Consider the following 18,359-nt stretch of genomic DNA (forward strand, 5'->3'; position numbering starts at 1 on the left):
CGCCCGCAGGCTGGGGAAGTACGCGGCCGCCGCCGCCGCCGCCTCCTCCTCACCTGGGGCCGCTCTCGCTTCCCCAGCCCAGAGCGGTTGTCGCCTCCGCCTCCCGCGCCCGCCCGGCGGGCACAGCGACCCCTGGCGGTCGAGGCAAGACTAGGGAAGAGGGGAAAAGAAGCCAGTCCCGCAATGCGGTCCCTGGTGTAGGCTGGAGTAATTCAGAAAGGTCCCTCAAAACTCTGGACGTCTTAGAGCTTGGGGTGCGGGTGCTGAGTGTGAGGAAAGCTCAGGCACTCAGAGACTTTGGGCCTTGAAGATTTCCGAACTTGCACTGTCTAATAAGGTAACCATTAGTCGTATGTGATTGTTTAAATCTAAATATAATTTTCTCATTTACACTCATGACATTTAAAGTGCTCAGTTGCCACATGTAGCTAGGGACTACTGGATTGGGCAGAAAAGATATAGAACATGCCCACACTGCACAAAATTCTATTTGACAGTGTTCTTCTGGATAGATATGTTATCCCTTCCATGTTAAAATGTTAAAAATCCAGGAGGAAATAACAAACGATCTCTGCTTCAGGAGTGGTGTCCTCTGCGGCAGGAAGGACCAGGAGAGGTATGAGGGTAGGAGCCCAGCAGGCAGGAGGGCTTTGGTAGGCCTGTGGGTGACCTCAAGTTGGGAACTCTTGAGACCCAGTTTCTTCATCACTGTAAAAACCGCAATGTAATTGCCATTGTACAGCGTGTAATTCATTACAGGTGATCTGGACGCGAAAGTATTAGACAAATGAGAGAGGGAAGTGGTGGTTGGTGTGTGAATTTGCCTCTTAATTGAAGGCTATTCCTCCTAGTTAAAGAGGACTTTCGGGTTGGAGTAATGGGGAGGGCAGAGGCAAGGGGAAGAAGCCCAGTTCTGGACTCTGAGCCATTGCTCAGGACAGAGGGACTTCTCTTAAGGATGCCCAGTTCCCACCCCTAGCCGAGGCCTTGCACACTCCTGGCAGGACCAGCCTCTGAACAGTTCTCAGCAGAGAAGAATAACCTACACGATTGCTTCTTCCCACTGCATGCCTGCTTTTCCCTTTCACTCTGTGCTGCCCTGGGGATGAACAGAGGTGGTGACCTTCTCACCAGGTTCTGGGGCAGTCTGAGGATGGAGGAGGTGTGATGATGCCAGGAATAGCTGGTGAGAGCTTCAGGGAGAGGAGATCCTTAGGATTTGGGTATCCTTAGGATTTGGGTATGGTCAGGAGGCTGTTCTGAAGCCCAAGGAAACTGTTGACATCCCTGTTGACCATCTGGTGCTGAAACTAGGAGGCCTTTGGGCCCTGGCTCTGTAGCCCACTTGCAGTCACATCATGATGGATGTTGTGAAGAGCAAGAATTACGGAGCTGAGGGGAAAAAAAGGAATTACGGAGCTGAGTGACACAGAGAAGTGGTAAGCAAACTGTCCCAGAAACACTGAATAATAAAAATAGCCAGGATGTTGTATTTTTTTCTTCTGTCTTTAGCTTGCTGTGGCTGTTTATGCCATTTATCTGTGAGCTTGTTTCAGTTTTTCTCAAACAGGAGGGAAATATCCTTAGCAGCAGCAGCAGCAAGTCCTTTATCTCCATCTGCCTTGCCACTCTGTGTGCCTTTGGGTCTGACTTTTGTTTTTTCTTTTCTTGTGACTTCTTTTTTATTTCTCTCTGCCCAGGGTGTAGGTGTAATTACAGAAGTCTACCAACCTGAATGACCATTGTGATATTTTCATTTGGAAGCTACCAGGAAAGTCACCCCTTCTGGGGCTACAGGGTAGCCAGGAACAGAGTCGTGGTCAGGAAGCACCCACCAGACAGAGTCCAGAGGTGGAATACCCATCATGAACTGGGTGCCAGTGACCTCTGAGAACTACCCTAACTTGCATTAGGACCTTAAGGGCCTTGTCCCCATTTGAACCATGCATGGGGAAGGAGGTGTCTCTGGAAGCCCAATCAATTCCCAGGCTTAGGGACCATAGCTCTTTCAGCAGCCTGTCAGTTCTGCCCTCCCCTCTCAGCTAGGCACTTAGCCTGGCCTCTGTCTCCCCCCGGTGGCAATCACAGAAGTTGTGCACCTGGATTGCTCTCAGTCTCTGTGTTGAGAAAGAGGGTGGGAGAAAAGGAACCCCCACTTTTCTGCTCTTCACCTATCTCTTCTTAACTCTTCTTCTCTGATATAGATTCTTAAGATAGTATCAGTTTAGGTGGTTGGGAAATGGACACAGGCATAAATTTCACACGGGGTGGTTGACCTCCTGGAATAAGTCATGTAAAATAACAGGAGCGTCCAGACATGCCTCATCCATAAAAAGAACATAACAAAAACCTAGGTAGGGTTAGTGTGCAGTGTAAAGGGCCTGAAGTACAGAAAGCGCTTTGCAGAGGGACCATTATGTAGTTAGTCCTCAATAAATGGTAGTCATTGTTGTTATTCTTACTACCTAATTCTGTGGTAAAGAAAGAAAGTGAAGTTGCTCAGTCATGTCTGACTCTTTGTAACCCTATGGACTGTAGCCTACCAGGCTCCTCTGTCCATGGAAGTTTCCAGGCAAGAGTACTGGAGTGGGTTGCCATTTCCTTCTCCAGGGGATCTTCCCAACCCAGGGATCGAACCCGGGTCTCCCGCTTTGCGGGCAGACGCTTTACCATCTGAACCACCAGGGAAGGTGTTTTAAATACGGAAATATGGGAAGAAATTGGGTCCTGAAGAAAAATGGAGTGGCAACCGCTCTGACGGATCTAGAGGTGGTCTTCACGGGGAACAGTGCCTCTAGGAATCCAGGAACTTACCCAGCTCCCCAGTGCAGGATGACTGGCTCCAGGCTCCCTTGTTACCATCTCCACAGCAACCCAGCAACAGTTCGCTCGCCCTCATTCTCACTCTGGCAGACCAAGCCAGAGGTGTTATCACACCAGAGCTTCTTCGATGGAAGTCATCAGCTCCACCAACCTCTGGGCAGCCTGGCCACAACGAACCGAGGTCAAGGAGACACCACCTTCCCGTCACAATGGGGAAGTTCTAGCTGATGTCTAATGTAGAGCAAGGCTGAAGTAAGATTTCCTTCTCTCTGTTCCCTCCCTACAACAGCAGACCCTTCTTCCCCTAAAAAACGGAGGCCGGAGAAGCCGGACGGGGTGGGTAGAGGCCACTAGCCCGCGGGGCGGGTCCGGGAGCCGGGAAGTTTTGCCAGGGACCTGCCTGGGGGCGGGGAGCCAATGGAGGGACCGAACCGACCAGAGCGAGCACCGCCCCTCGCGAGCCCTAGGGGGCGGGGCCTGCTCTGGGGCGGGGCCACGGCCGAGGGCGGGGCAGGGAGGCAGCATGCTAAACCGGGTGCGCTCGGCCGTGGCGCACCTGGTGAGCTCTGGGGGCGCCCCGCCTTCGCGCCCCAAGTCGCCAGACCTGCCCAACGCGACCTCGGCGCCACCCGCTGCCCCTCCACAAGCTCCTAGGAGTCCTCCGGCCAGGGCTGGGAGCGGGGGTGCGGCGCCAGCGAGGACAGTAGAGGCTCGAGCAAGCTTCTCCCGACCGACTTTTCTGCAGCTGAGCCCCGGGGGGCTGCGACGCGCCGACGACCACGCTGGCCGGGCTGTGCAAAGCCCTCCGGACACCGGCCGTCGCCTGCCTTGGAGCACGGGCTACGCCGAGTGAGCGCCCCCAGGGGCACCCTAACCAGGATGGGACTCCCCCTCCCAACCTCCTCCCCACCTCGGCATTCCCGGCCCTGGGATGCATCCCCCTCGCCGCGCTCGGTGCCAGGGGGCTCCCTTTTCCCAGGACCTTTGCTTTCCCTGGGCTTCGGGCCGCACCCGCTCCCAGCCCTTTCTCAAGTCGGGTGCAGCTTTTTCTCGGGATCTTCTAGCTCGCTGACTGTCCTCACCCGCGCCGCTTCAGAACCTTGTTCTCTCCCAGAGCCGGGAGGGCGAAGGGCCCGTGAGCGATGAGCTGGCCAGTTCTCAGCCGCGGCCCAGTAGTTTAGCGGCCAAGACAGGGGAGGTGTCAAGGGCCGGGGGTCCCTTGCAACATAGGAGATGGCAGCTGGAAAAATTCCTTGGGCTTCCCGACCCCAGCGCCCCAGTTCCCTGTCCCTCTTACCGTTCCCCTCCCCCTCCACACCCAGAAATAGCCCTCGACACCAGGCTGCCGCCGGCTTTCCCAGGGGCGGAAGGTTGGGGGGGGGGGTGCCCGGGGGAAGCGGGAAGGCCCCCTTGAACACCCTTTGGTGGGTGGACTTGCCCTGGCCAGGCAAGGAAGTGGACCCTCGGGCCAGAGCGGTCAGAGTGGCAGGAGCAGGCGGCTTGCTCCAAGGCCACCTGGGTTTTGTTTGTCTGTCTGTATGTCAGGAGGGATCTTAGTTCCCTGACCAGGGATCCGGGACTGGAGGTGAAAGCACCTAACCACTGGACAGCCAGGGAATTCCCATAGGGCCCGTGGATTTTTAATGCATCTGCTGGGAAAGCAGAGCACTTAGGAAGCTGAGGGTGCCCAGGGGCTGAGGGTGGTGGCTGGTGGACCTGTGGCCCCACTATCAGCTCCTTTAACTTCCTATTTGGAAAGAGTTTGGGGTTGTGTGGCTCCAGCACAGTCCATGGGGTCTTCCACTCCTACCCTATTTCAATTCCTCTTTCCTGATATGGGCTGGTACACTTACTCTTTGCCAAAGCAGCAGAAACTGGGACTTCCATGTTAAGACGCCAAGCTTCCAACACAGGGCGCTCGGGTTCCATCCCTGGTTGGGAAACTAAGACCCCACAAGCGGTCAAAAAACAAAAACAAAAAAACAAAGCAGCAGAAACTTTCACTGGATGATTTTAGGATAAAGGTGGGTGTACTCGTGAGGGTAGAGTGGGGTCTTGTGGATAGGGCACTAGAACAGTTTGGGGGGAGGTGCACCAGGGTGGATGTAGGATCTTGGCAAGCCAGGAATTAAAACCTCCTCCCCTTCATACAGGCCTTCCCCCAGTAGCACCATCAGGATGTCCCCTTAGCCAGAGGTGGGAGGACTGAGGTGGGAAAGTGCTGCTGTGGCTGTGGCCTTTCTAGAAGCGGTGGAGCCTGACACCCAGACTGTGCTCCTTGTGACTTGCCCTGCCTCCCTTCTCCTCCTCCCTCTGGCCTGGTTCCCAGGTGGCTGTGACCTTTCTCAGCTTGGCCAGCAGGCCAGAGAGGGTATGTGTGTCTAAGGTGGGAGTTATTCCAGGACCTGGCCTGGTATCCAACCTGATGTGGTCACTCTGGCCTGATAGGGTCATCAACGCTGGCAAGAGCCGGCACAATGAGGACCAGGCTTGCTGTGAAGTGGTGTATGTGGAAGGCCGGAGGAGTGTTTCAGGGGCACCTAGGGAGCCTAGCCGAGGCCAGGTAAGCCCCCCACCCCCTTTTCTAGCCTCCAGAGACATGGGAAACACCTCTCCCCAGGGATTCTAGGCATTTAGTTTTTCATCTGAGCCACGCAATACCTCCTAAATCACTAGCTTTCTGCCTATGGCACAGAACCTTTATCTGACATTGCTCAGTTAGATTCTACCATGTCAGTATGAATATTTAGTTTTTCACCTAAAATGTAGATGCTCATGTATTTATTGATGATTTAAATAATTACCATTGCTTATGTTTGCATCTTTATCCTTTGAGTTTGACTCTTTTGATACTTTGCTTTTAGACACATTGTAGGCCCTTGGTGAATGAATGAATAAATCTAATTTGCCTTTAATACCAAACTCTGACTTCCTCTCTGATGTTTATATGGATGCCCAGAGTCTTGCTTTTCTCCCTGCATAAAACACACACACACACACACACACACACACACACACACACACACTCTCACTCACTCACTCACTCACCTCCAACTTTTCCTTCCCCAGGGTCTCTGCTTCTACTACTGGGGTCTGTTTGACGGGCATGCAGGGGGCGGGGCTGCTGAAATGGCCTCTAGGCTTCTGCATCGCCACATTCGGGAGCAGCTAAAAGACCTGGTAGAGATACTCCAGGACCCCTTACCGCCCCCACTCTGCCTCCCGTCCACCCCGGGGGCTCCAGGTTCCTCTGATTCCTCTCAGTTGGTTGGTCCTCAATCCTGCTGGTCTTCACAGAAGGAAGTGACTCATGAGAGCCTGGTAGTGGGTGCCATTGAGAATGCCTTCCAGCTCATGGTAAGTGGGTGGCCCAGGCCAAGGGCCTGCCAGGCTAACACTCTGGTCAACTATGTATAGGAGTCAGGTGGCCTGAGAAGGTGACTCTGAGAACCCATAACAGCTTCGAAAACCTGAGCAGAACTTGGTTCAGAGGCGGGGAGGGAGGGTGTGTTATACAGATGTCTTCCTTCCTCTCCACCAGTGTGGCTGGCCTGGGCCAGTTTATTTCTGCAGATGTGGGCCGGGTGGCTGTGTGTATTGAGTCTCTTCTTCATCCACCCCGCTTTGACCCTTCCTCATATGGCAGGATGGGCAGATGGCCCGGGAGCGGCGTGGCCAACAAGTGGAAGGGGGCTGCTGTGCACTGGTTGTGGTCTACTTGCTAGGCAAGGTGTACGTGGCCAACGCAGGTGACAGCAGGTATGAGGTGGGAGCTTTTAAAAAGGCTGTGGCGGGGGGGGCGGCGGTCAACTTTCTGGGATGGAGGAATAGAAGAGAATGAAGTGGTGGGTGTTAAAAATCAGACTAGACGGGGTCAGGAGGGATCACAGACAAGAAATGGCTTGAGGTAACTATGAGGGGAAAAAAATGAGGTCTGGGTGAGGGGCTGTGAGGGCAGGCCTTGTCTTTTTGGAATTCTTCATGTGAGGGTGCTGAGGAGAGCCAAGTCCAAACCTTTTCTTTCTCTGGGCAGAGCCATCATTGTCCGGAATGGTGAAATCATTCCAATGTCCCGGGAGTTCACCCCGGAGACTGAGCGCCAGCGTCTTCAGCTGCTTGTAAGTAAGAACCAAACCCTCTGCTCTCATTCCTTGTGGAATCTTGTGCCTCTCTGTACTGCCAGGTCCCAAGGACTCTCCCACCCCCACCATACAGACAGACAGCTCCTTACTGGAGCTTACTGGGAAGGCCCCTTCACAGACTAAGGAGTGCCTGGCTGGGCTGGAGTGGAGGACACAACAGGAAGGAACGTGGGCTGCCCCAAAGCTCCCACTGTGGCCTCCACTGAGGAAGGAAGAGCAGTCAGAGGTGGGGAAGGGAAACAGCAAGGCCCCTAAGGAACAGGATGGCTTGGTGCTTTAAAGCAATGGCTTAGGAGCTGGGCTGCCAAGCCTTGGTTTCAGGACTTTGCTAATTGTGTGATCTTTGACAACTCCCTTAGCTTCTCCATGCATCAGGAGTTCCTACCGTAAAGGCTGTTATGAGGGTAAATGAGTTAGTATATGTTAATATGAGAACAGTACATGTTACAGAATAAACTCCACTTAAAGTAAAAAGTGTTAGTCGTTCAGTCATGTCCAACTCTTTGGGACCCCGTGGACTGTAGCCCACCAGGCTCTTCTGTCCATGGGATTCTCCAGGCAAGAATACTGGAGTGGGTTGCCATTTCCTTCTCCAGGGGATCTTCCTGACCCAGGGATTGAACCCGGGTCTCCCACCCGAACTCCACTTAAAGGTCTGCTATAATTAACATCATCTGTACACCAGTATGTCCTGTAAACCTAATGCCCCCTGGCCCTCTGCTCTCTCTGGTCACTCCCAACCCCAGGGCTTCCTGAAACCAGAGCTGCTGGGTGGTGAATTCACCCACCTCGAGTTCCCCCGCAGAGTTCAGCCTAAGGAGCTGGGGCAGAGGATGCTGTACCGGGACCAGAACATGACTGGCTGGTAACACTTCCCTCAGAGCTGGGGCCCATTTCCATGGCAACACAACCAGTCCATGGCCAGCAGCAAGGTGGAGGCTGGAGGCCGGGCTAGGCTGGGAGTTGGGGGGTGTGTGCCCCTTCTTAAGGGGTTTGTATAAGGGGTGTGGCTCCTAGGGGAGAGGGGCTTTGATGCCTGGGTGATGCCTCCTCTACTCCCCCTCCCCAGGGCCTACAAAAAGATCGAGCTGGAGGATCTCAGGTTTCCTCTGGTCTGTGGGGAGGGCAAAAAGGTAAACTCCATGGTAGAGGCGGGAGAGGGCAGGAGGACCCACCACAACTTGTCTAGGGAGGTGGAGGTTCTACCTGAGGGTCGGGGTGGAGAGGGTCCATGGTCCCAGAGACTCGGGAGAGGGCTAGAGCAGCACCCCCTCCTCATTTTCTTTAGGCTCGAGTGATGGCCACCATTGGGGTGACCCGGGGCTTGGGAGACCACAACCTCAGGGTCTGCAGTTCCACCCTGCCCATCAAGCCCTTCCTCTCCTGTTTCCCTGAGGTGAGCTGCACGGGCACCTCCTTAGCCATGCCCTCCCTCCTCTGGGGGTCTTGGGCTAGCTTTCACCCGAGGTTGCTTTATCACCAGGCTCCCTCTGCACCCTCTTGCCCCACCAGGTGCGAGTGTATGACCTGACGCAGTACGAGCACTGTCCAGATGACGTGCTAGTCCTGGGAACAGATGGGCTGTGGGACGTCACCAGTGACTGTGCGGTAGCTGCCACTGTGGACAGGGTGCTGTCAGCCTATGAGCCCAATGACCCCAGCAGGTAGGGGTTGTATGGTGGCAAGGGGATGACGATGGGGAAGGAAGGGATAGGGAAGCGATGCTGGGAGACCCACGTGAGGGCCTGTGTACCCACCTTCCCATAGATGTGTTGGTACATGAATGTGCACATGTGCTCCTGGCAGGTACACAGCTCTGGCCCAAGCTCTGGTCCTGGGGGCCCGGGGCACACCCCGGGACCGTGGTTGGCGTCTCCCCAACAACAAGCTGGGTTCCGGGGATGATATCTCAGTCTTCGTCATCCCCCTGGGAGGGCCAGGCAGTTACTCCTGAGAGGCTCAAGCCCTGAACCTCCCACCACCATCCCAGCCTCTCCATGCTTATGCCTCTCCCAACCCAAATTCTGAAGTTGTCTCCCCCACCTTCTTTAGTGGCAACTTAACTGAAGAAGGGGTGCCAGTTAGATCTACAGTTATAGCTCTTGGCAAATAAACCAGATGAATAAAGATGTGTGTCTTTATTTACTTTGACTTAAAACTGAAGTTTTAAGTCTTTGGGGTGGTGGAAAGAACGCCAGAAGAGCCCTAAAAATGTAATGTTCCTAGGCTCTTTGCTCTGCTCTTCCTACTCCACACACTCTTATCCTGTTCTGTGGCTTCATCCTAGAGCTGGCGTCTTCCAAGGCACCCTTTCCAGTCCAGACTTTTCCTGAACCTTAGACCTACATATCCCAGTGGTCTTCCAAACATCCCCTAGATATCCCACAAGCACTTCAACTCTCCATTCCTCCAAATGAATCCATCATTTCTCCCACAAATACATCCTTCTCCTGGCTCTATCTCAGGGGGCACCAGCTCAGCTACTCAAATTAGAATTCTTGGAGCTGATCACCTTTGGTTTCTCTTTCTCCCTCATCAAGCTAACCAATCATAAAGTATTGATGATTAAATATTTAAAAACATATTTCTATTAGGTGGCCCAGTGGTAAAGAATCCACCTGCCAATACAGGAGACACAAGAGATGTGGGTTCCATCCCTGGGTCTGATCCCTGGGTCAAGAAGAGCCCCTGGAGAAGGAAGGAAATGGCAACCCACCCCAGTATTCTTGCCTGGGAAATCCCATGGACAGAGGAGCCTGACGGGCTACACTCCATGGGGTCGCAAAGAGTCAGACACGACTGAACGACTGAGCACACACACAAAGTCACTACTGTAGTCCTTTAGTATACAAGCTTCCTAACTTACCTGCTGATTTCATTCCCAAGCCACTTCCCTGTTTACCCAGTAAAGATTACACACGGCAGCCAAGGAGCCGTTTCTACCACGTGAATCTAAGTTGGTGATTCCTCTGAGAGAGCACTTCAGTGGCTCCTTACTGCACCTAGATCAAAACGGACACTCAGCTAACCCTAACCCTAACCCTCAGCTCTTGATGGGGCCACTGCTTCCTTCTCCAGTCCTGTCTTTCTCCACCACCACCCTCTTGGGATTTCCACAACTCTGTGGGTCTAGCGCAGCTCCAACACATTTAAAATCAATGCATTACTGCAACTTGAACACTTCTGTTCTTCCACAGCCCATGCATGCCTGCACTACAGTGCTCGCCTCTTGTACTGTAACTGTCTATATGAGGACTTGGTACAGAGTAGCAGTGAAGGAGCAGGGGGCTGAAAGTCCTGCTGTTTGGGTCCTGGTGCCAAAAATCCAACTAAGAAGTGTGCAATCTCTCTGAGCCTCAACTTGCTTTTTGGAAAAATGGGCATTACATTACTACCTCACGAGGTGGTTATAGGACTAAAGTAGTTCATGTATGCATAGCCCGGTCTATGTAATAAGGGTTCAATAACTATTACTTATCTTTAATTTGTCTGTATTCTGGATTTAGATCACAAGTTCTTTGAAGATAGAAACTGATTTGAACTGAGTACATAGCTAGGTCTATTGAGCCACTTAAGAGGATTGGGACCAAACTACTGTGGACCTCAGTTTCCTCATTTAGCAGATGTGTGGGTTGCTTGTCAGATCTTTAAAGTCTGTATGACTTGTAACATTCATTCATTCAGCAAATATTTGTTGAAAACCTATTATGTGCCACACATTGTGCCAGAAAGTGAGAAGGGACAGAGTGAAGGATCACAGTGGGCAGCAGGGAGAGAGACCAGCTTTGGAGCCAGACAGGCCTGACTCTGAGATTTTGCTCTGCCATGTACATATGGCAAAATTTGGACAAGTCACTGACTTCTTGAGCCTCAGTTTCCTTACAGGTAAAAGGGGATGTGTATACTTAACCCAAAAATCTGTGATGACTATTAGAAGCTATGTAGTGTGCCCTGCACAAGCTAATAAAATGTAAGTAGACTCCTCATCCTCCATTCACTTCCTCATGTACCTTTCAGGGAAAAAGATACACGTGTTGGTAAATACTCAACACACAAGTCAAAGCAAGCTAGGTGTCCCTGTGCTACGTGTGAACTGTGCTCTGTCCTGTCTGGCTCTTTGTGACCCCATGGACTGTAGCCCACCAGACTCCTCTGTCCATGGGATTTCCCCAAGCAAGAATACTACAGTGGGTTACCATTTCCTCCTTCAGGGGATCTTCCTGACCTAGGGATTGAACCGGCCTCTCCTGCCTGTGTCTCCTGCATTGGCAGGCGAATTCTTTATCACTTGAGCCACCTGGGAGGCCTCTAGAGCACCTGGGAGGTGTCCCTAGAAGCACAGAAATAAGACAGTGCAGGTGGGAACTGAATTCTTAGCTGGGGAATCCAGAAAGATTTCCAAGAATGCCCTTTGAAGGATGGGTAGGAGTTGGAAATTCCGGGTAGGGAGATGGAAGGTAATTGCAAGGTGGAACCAAGTGCCCCTGAATCTCAAAGGTTCTGAAAGGTCTCCGAGGCTGGGGAATGATGCTGGGCTGTACTTACTGCGCAACGATTCTAAGAGGGTGGGGATTTCCCGCAGCCCCTTCCTCCGGCGTCCAGAAGCCGCTTTTCCCAGTCCCGCCTCCCACGGGACACCACCCAGGTGGTGTAGGCGCGGGTGGCCGCTCAGCCACGGGAGGGCAGCAGCGGCCCTTTCCTGACCCCACCCCGGGCGCCTCTCAACTTTCCCGACGCCGGTCCGCCCGTAAGAGCTGGAAGGTGGCGCTGAGGCAGAGTCCTCCCGGGTCCAGTTCGCCGCGCCTAGCCCCGCCGCCCGCTCCTCCGCAGTCCAGGCATCTCCCGGACCCCGCGGGCCAGCGCTGGGCTACCGCCTGGGGCCGTGGGCGGGGGCCGGGGGCGGGCGGAGCCAAGAGCCGCCCGGCCCGCCCCTCCGGGCCAGTCGCCCCTCCCCGCCGCGGCGCTGGAGGAGGGCGGGGCGGCGGGGCCCCGCGGGTCACTCTCTGCCTCCCGCGCCCGCAGCGCAGCTGGAAGCGGCGGAGCGGAAGGTACCCGGGTTGGGGCTGTGGGCGGTGGAGTCCTGGGCATTGGTTCCCGGCAGAGCACTTTCCCTCTTCTCCACTTGGCTGGAGCTCGGGGCGCCGGCCGGGGAGGGGCTTTGGCCCGAGCGCGGGCCCCTTCCCTCCCCTCGTACGCGGCGTCTGGGCGGCGCGGGGATCCGGACGGCTGGGCCCCTCCCTGCCCTCCTGGGCTACCGTGGGGGCGCCGGGAATTGTCCCGCAGGGCCTCTCGCCTCTAGGTGTCCGAGTCGAAGTCCATTCCCTTCTCTCGGCTTCCCAGAACCTGCTTGGCAGGGCGAGGAGGAGAGGGGGCAACTTGGGTCTCCGCGAGGGAGCTCCCGCGCAGATGCTCAGCTCCCAAGTCTGGCGGCCCGCGGTGGACCTTGGCTGGGGTGTGAGTTGGGGCCCGATCCGGCTTGAGGTGGGAATTCCCCCCCGCCGGGCCTGTGAAGTGGCAGGAATAAGGGTGGGGTGTGACCGCGGGGGCTGCCACTGCTCCGGGGTCTGGACCTCGGCCAGGATGGTTTCTGGAGCCGGCCTGCAGTGGAGGTACGGGAAATTGGGAAGGATTCAAGCCGTTTGTGTGTGTGTGTGTGTGTTCCTTCACACTCCCCAACCTGGCTAAAGAGTATCCTGGGGGTTTGGCCTGGGGGACCCGAGGCCAAGTCACTTCTGGTTTTCAAGTCCAGGAGGAGGTATCTGATTTCTTCCCTAGACATCAGGGGTGGTCGTCAGCCCCTGGTTCATCTGGAAAGCTTGAGATGATTGAGGAGCTGTTTCATCCCAGGGAAGGCCCCGGGAGTTCGACTCATACCACGTCCTGTGGGGTTTGGTTGCCCCTCTTGAAGTCAGTGGGGCAGTTCCTCAGGGGTTGCCTCTCACAGGGAGCTGTTGTCCTTGCTGTCTTGGCCTTGGGCCTGGTGTCTTGGCCTGGGCTGGATCTAGGACTCCTCTGAGCTTGAAGGGAAAGTGTTAATTGAGCTGGGGGAGGGTGTGCTCCAGATCATTCCAGCATGCCCCTGCCCTAGAGTTCTGGCCTCTGACCTGCACCATCTGGTGCTACCTAAACTGCCCTGCTGGAGTGGGAGAGGGCAGTGGCAAACTCAGAGCTAGGCAACTGGTATTCACCCTGATGGTTAATGCCCTCCATCTGTCCATCAATGCTGCCTGTGCCAGGTTGGGGCTACTGCAGCCTGTCTTCCCTCAGTTGGACCCAATGGACTTGTGGGAATGTGAGAGGGTGTTGGTCACTTGGGTAGAATTTTCAGGAGACCCCCTTTTCTGAAGGATGGTTTCCATTTGTGGAGGAAATCAGCTGGCAGGGTGAATGCCTTCTTGCTTGCCTTTTGGGATATCAGAAAGCCCCTGTTGTGGTGTTAGAGAGTGGCCGTGCGCTCAGCTCCTATAAATTCCATCTGATTCACATCCGCTTCCCCTCATCCCAGTGTTGTGCCTGTGTGTGTGGAGGGGAGGGAGGCCACCCGGGATCCCACTGTTGAAGAGAACTTGCCTTGGGCTGTAATATTCGCTTCCAAAAAGGCAGACCAGGGCCGGGCTGTGAGGTGGTGGTGGTGTGTGGGGAGTGAGGGAGTTCAGCCTAGTTTGACAGGATGTGGGACTGAGAGAAAAAGCCAGGTTTGGGGCCGAGATCAGGTTACCGTCCCCTTCTTTCTTAACCACTCCCTGTGTGGCTGGCGCTGGAATTGGCCTTCATTTGTCTCCCTTTTGGAGTTCCTCCCAGCGCCGGCTCCAGCTCCCGCTCCTCCCCACAGCCTCGACTTCATCTCAGGCCCGAAGCCCGCCCTCTCTTCCTCCCAGGCTGGGGGCCTGGGAACTCCAGCCGGCTGGAGGTCAGCTCTTCTCCCCAGGGAAGGAGGAAGTGAGGCTCAGCTTCAGGGGCAAAAAGAAGCTGGCAAGGTGTGATGAACTGTGCAGCTGCCCTTCCGTGTGTGTTGGGGGCAGGGGACACATGAAAACCCCGGGAAGCTGACTCCTGGCCCTGAGTCACAGGGAGGGGTGGGCAGGGCCTCAGGGTGAGCTGGACAGAGAGGAGGAAGGGGCCGTCCCACGGAGTGGGTGGAGGTGATTCCCTAGTGGATTATTCTCGGTCGCTCTGCTGCGGTAGATGTGTGGCTCCCTACAGTGTGGTCATTGTCCCCTGCCTGGGGCTGAGTGACCCAGTGTTGCTGCCAGGCCCAGGAGGAAGGGGGAGGCAGGCAGCCTGCCCAAGTGTGGGCTGTGGGCACTGCCTGGACTGAGCCTCCTTTGTGTATGCGGGGACCTGGGGACTGGGATGGGGTGGGCCAGGGAAGCTGGCTGGCCGCTGCTGCTGCCCTCCGTCTGGGTTCCCCTTGCTCTGCTCTCCTTCCCACCTCTGGGGTGATAACGTAGAAAAGCAACAGACTGTAGTCACCCAGCCCTACTCTGAGTGCCTTCCCTGCCATGACTCCGAATTCCTCTTAGCTTCCATGAGTCTCACTTTCCTAGTTTGTCAAAACAGGGAAGCTCACTACCTTCTAGGCTTCTGGGGACAGAGGGAGTGATTTTTGTCAAAATGTCCAACATAGAACCTAGCACCTGTTGTTTGGTTGCAAGGATGTATTGGACTGTTTTGTGACCCCATGGACTATAGCCCGCCAGGCTCCTCTGTCTACTCCTACCTCTGGAGTAGGTAGCCACTTCCTTCTCCAGGGGATCTTCCTGACCCAGGGATCGAACCCCAGTCTCCTGCATTGCAGGCAGATTCTTTACCACTGAACCACCTGGGAAGCCCTACCTGGCATCTAGGTTATGATAAATAGTCTTTCCTTACCCACCCGTATCAGTAGGACTCTTTGTTTTGCAGTGGGCAGGCATGATTTGTGCTGAGTGAGGGACAATGTGTTCAATGTGTTCCAGATTGGACCTTTGTAATTATTAATCTTTTGAAAGTATTGAAATCCTGGTAACAAATAAGTCTGACTTTAAACTCTGATATGTAGAATAGATAAAAACTGGCTTTTCTGGAGATACCCCTGATTCCTGAGCACCCTTCAAGGTGTTCAGGGGCCCACAGTTGGTGAGTGGATTAGATTAGAACTCATGCTTTCCTGGCTCCGAAGTGGGTGGTTCTTCTTGTGTATTCTACTTGTGCATTCTAACCCATGGGGGAGACCTGTCCCTGACCTTGAGATTAGGAATTTCAAGCTCAGTTGCCTGAACAATTGGTTCTTGGCAAGAACATGCCTGAGCAAGCTCCTTTCCCTCCCTCCCTCCCCTCCTTTTGTCGGATGCCTCGGTTTCCAGAGAGGTCTTGCGGGCCCCAGAGAAGTGTTTTTGGATTCACTGGCTTTTCCCAACATCCCTGCTGCCTCTTCCCTGCCAGCCCTGACCATGGCTGCCATCCGAAAGAAGCTGGTGATCGTGGGGGATGGGGCCTGTGGAAAGACCTGCCTCCTCATCGTCTTCAGCAAGGACCAGTTCCCAGAGGTCTACGTCCCTACTGTCTTTGAGAACTACATCGCAGACATAGAGGTGGATGGCAAGCAGGTAAAGGCTAACAGCCCCCTTCCCGTCTCACCTTGGAACCCCACCAGCCGCCATCACTTAGGGACCTAGAATGTCTGTCCTTACCACCTACCCATGTCCTGGTTTTACTCTCCCTGCTGGAACCAGTGAAACTTAGGTAGTGAAGTTGCAGTTTTAGAAAATCCGGATAACCTCCTGGTTTTTTTTAACACACTGGCTCTGTAATCGGCCCAATTCCTTTGCCTCTGGGCTTAAGTTCCCCCAAATGTAAAATGGGGAAATGGTAAGGTCTTCTTCAAAATGTTTTTATGAAGATTAATTAAAATAGTGATGCTCACAATGGCAACTCAAACTGCACAAAGATCAGTTTGTCTCAGGATTTAAAAGACTCACCTTATTTGTGTTGTGTGACAAGGATGAGCACTGTCCCTAGCACACAGTAGGTGCTCAATAGGTAGACGCTCAGTGAACCTAAGGGATGGTGATTTCGGAGAGGGCCTCTGGGTGGCGAGGCTGTGTATGACTGGGGCCCTCAGGCTGGCTAAGCACTGGTCCTGTGTGTCAGGTGGAACTGGCCCTGTGGGACACAGCAGGGCAGGAAGACTACGATCGCCTGCGGCCTCTCTCCTACCCGGACACTGATGTCATCCTCATGTGCTTCTCCATCGACAGCCCCGACAGTCTGGGTGAGGGTGTTGGAAGGAGGGGACTGAGAACCTCTTGGAACCAACCAGAGGGAGCTCTTGCCTGGGCTCCTCTCAGTCATCTTCAGAGGCTGTGGGGGTGGGTACTGGGAGCCCCTTTAGCCTCTGTGGTAACTCCGGCCCTTGGAGGACTTGGGAACATGTGTACTGTGATGGGGAGGGGTTTTGAGCTGTGAAAGGGACTCTCATGCTGAAGAGTCTCTAAGACTCGGCCATGGGGAAGATAGGACTCAGGGGGAGCCTTCTAGCCTAAGTGGAGGCACAAACTTAGGTTTATCTATCGTCCACTGTTGGGACATGTCTGTGCAGAAAACATTCCTGAGAAGTGGACCCCAGAAGTGAAGCACTTCTGCCCCAATGTGCCTATCATCCTGGTGGGGAATAAGAAGGACCTGAGGCAAGATGAGCATACTCGGAGAGAGCTGGCCAAGATGAAGCAGGTGGGTGCCACCGCCAGGCTGGGGGCCCTTGCAGAGGAAGGCACCCCCTGGGGGCGTGCAGGCTGGTAAAGGAGCCTCCCTCCTACTGACTGTGTTAGAGGTGATGGTGGGGTCCACTTCCTACCCCCTTGCATCTGCACCTTGGTGAGAGAACCAGTGATATTTGATGAAAGTGACGTGGGCAAAGTGACTTGTCTAAGGTCACTTGGCGTTTTTTTTGTCTGTTGTCCAGTTTGGCATCGGGGCTATTAAGATGAGTAAGAAAACTGCCACCCTCAGGGAACTGGGTTCCTACGGTAGATGCTTTGCCTGGGGTCTCCTGCGTTCACGTCAGGAGGTGTGAACTGATGGGGGCATGGGACGGGGAGGGTGTTGGAAGTGGTTGGGGAAGGCCAGGCCCAGACAGGGAGCTGGCTAATTTGTGCACCTAGAAGTGGCTTTCCAGCCATAGGATGAGTTAATTAGGATGAGCTGCCAGGATAGGAATATGGACAAATAGAATGAAAAGAATACTTTGAGGATAATTATGGCAAGATTTTAAACTGGGGACAGATATGGTCAGGTCAGCATGTTAGAAAAATGATTCTGGCAGCCGTAGAGGATGGATTGGAAGGTGAGAATGGAGGCAGGGAGATGAGTCAGGAGACCGTAGATCTGCATTCAGTCAAGAGAAGGGAGTACCGTGGGATATAGGGCTGGCTGGTAGAAATTTGAAGGTAAACAGGAGTCTTGGGTTTCTTGCTTAGAAGTTGCCCATGGTGGCTGAGGCTTGGGTGCTTTGAGGGAAGGGGGCTGGAGTAATTATTTTAGTTGTAAATACAGATGAGGTGCACCTAACCAGCAGCTTTCTTTGACCACTGTCTGTCTACCTTCCCAGGAACCTGTTCGATCTGAGGAAGGCCGGGACATGGCGAACCGGATCAGTGCCTTTGGCTACCTTGAGTGCTCAGCCAAGACCAAGGAGGGGGTGCGGGAGGTATTTGAGATGGCCACTAGGGCTGGCCTTCAGGTCCGCAAGAATAAGCGCCGGAGGGGCTGCCCCATTCTCTGAGATCCCCAAGACCTCCCCTCCTTCCTCCAGGGGGTTGCAGAAACTCCCTCTGCGCTCTGTGACCCCAGTGTATCAGGGATCCTTGAAGGCTCCCTTTCCCAGTTCCCTCCTGCCCAGGACTGCATTGAGTTTCCCCAGCCCTGACAGTGGTGGCCGTAGGCACACCCCCTCCCACAAGCACCCTGGGAACAGAGGGGTACATCCTGCCCCTCAGAGCACAGCCCCTCCTCCTGTTGCCTCCGTCCTGGGGTGGGGCTCTTGATCCCTTTGGCCTTCCCCAGAGGATCATCACACCAGCACTTTATACACTTCCTACTCACAACAGATCTAGGGTAGGGGACTTGGCAGGTGTAACCGAGTCCCAGGCCCCTGGTGTTTCTGCTTTGGGCAGGAGCCTTGTCTCTGGCTATTCTTGGTGTGGGGCATGAATAAAGGCCACAGGCTCCAAAATGTGTGTGTCTGTCTTCCTGTCTTTCTCTTCAGGTCCCTGTCTTAGCTGTGAGCCTGGAGTCCCATCTCTCTTGAGGTGCTCACCAGGGGCCAGCCCCAGGTTTGCAAAAGCAGGACTCCCAGCCCGCAGGGTGGAGTCTTGGAGAAAAGGATGAGGTCATTCCTGGCTCTGGGCCTTGGAG

At 54.4% G+C, this 18,359-nt stretch overlaps 2 protein-coding genes across 3 annotated transcripts; both read left to right on the forward strand.

Annotated features, from left to right (window-relative positions):
• Positions 1–3,346: 3,346 nt before the first annotated feature.
• PPM1J (protein phosphatase, Mg2+/Mn2+ dependent 1J) lies at positions 3,347–8,919 on the forward strand. The gene is made up of 10 exons (XM_068966174.1): positions 3,347–3,672; positions 5,272–5,386; positions 5,893–6,180; positions 6,470–6,582; positions 6,857–6,941; positions 7,712–7,830; positions 8,035–8,098; positions 8,254–8,361; positions 8,478–8,629; positions 8,772–8,919. Exons 1-10 carry the CDS (start codon positions 3,347–3,349, stop codon positions 8,917–8,919), a joined length of 1,518 nt encoding a protein of 505 aa, XP_068822275.1.
• Positions 8,920–11,941: 3,022 nt separating this feature from the next.
• On the forward strand, positions 11,942–18,147 carry RHOC (ras homolog family member C). 2 transcript variants are annotated; one of them, XM_068964056.1, is made up of 5 exons: positions 11,942–12,013; positions 15,390–15,553; positions 16,098–16,218; positions 16,546–16,676; positions 17,554–18,147. In XM_068964056.1, the coding sequence occupies exons 2-5, from the start codon at positions 15,398–15,400 to the stop codon at positions 17,725–17,727; spliced, it is 582 nt and encodes a 193-aa protein (XP_068820157.1). In that variant the 5' UTR covers positions 11,942–12,013; positions 15,390–15,397; the 3' UTR covers positions 17,728–18,147. The 2 variants fall into 2 exon arrangements, with proteins under 2 accessions (XP_068820157.1, XP_068820158.1); XM_068964057.1 differs by lacking the exon at positions 11,942–12,013 and adding an exon at positions 12,236–12,574.
• The last annotated feature ends 212 nt before the right edge of the window (positions 18,148–18,359 follow it).

The sequence above is a fragment of the Capricornis sumatraensis genome, chromosome 2, assembly GCF_032405125.1.
Source record: "Capricornis sumatraensis isolate serow.1 chromosome 2, serow.2, whole genome shotgun sequence".
NCBI lineage: Eukaryota > Metazoa > Chordata > Mammalia > Artiodactyla > Bovidae > Capricornis > Capricornis sumatraensis.

Coding starts and splice junctions, on each gene's coding strand:
- RHOC (XM_068964056.1), top strand. CDS start 15,398: ATGGCTGCCATCCGAAAGAAGCTGGTGATCGTGGGGGATGGGGCCTGT. Junction 15,554..16,097: donor TAGAGGTGGATGGCAAGCAG/GTAAAGGCTAAC, acceptor CCTGTGTGTCAG/GTGGAACTGGCCCTGTGGGA. Junction 16,219..16,545: donor CGACAGCCCCGACAGTCTGG/GTGAGGGTGTTG, acceptor ATGTCTGTGCAG/AAAACATTCCTGAGAAGTGG.
- PPM1J (XM_068966174.1), top strand. CDS start 3,347: ATGCTAAACCGGGTGCGCTCGGCCGTGGCGCACCTGGTGAGCTCTGGG. Junction 3,673..5,271: donor TGGAGCACGGGCTACGCCGA/GTGAGCGCCCCC, acceptor CTGGCCTGATAG/GGTCATCAACGCTGGCAAGA. Junction 8,630..8,771: donor GAGCCCAATGACCCCAGCAG/GTAGGGGTTGTA, acceptor TGCTCCTGGCAG/GTACACAGCTCTGGCCCAAG.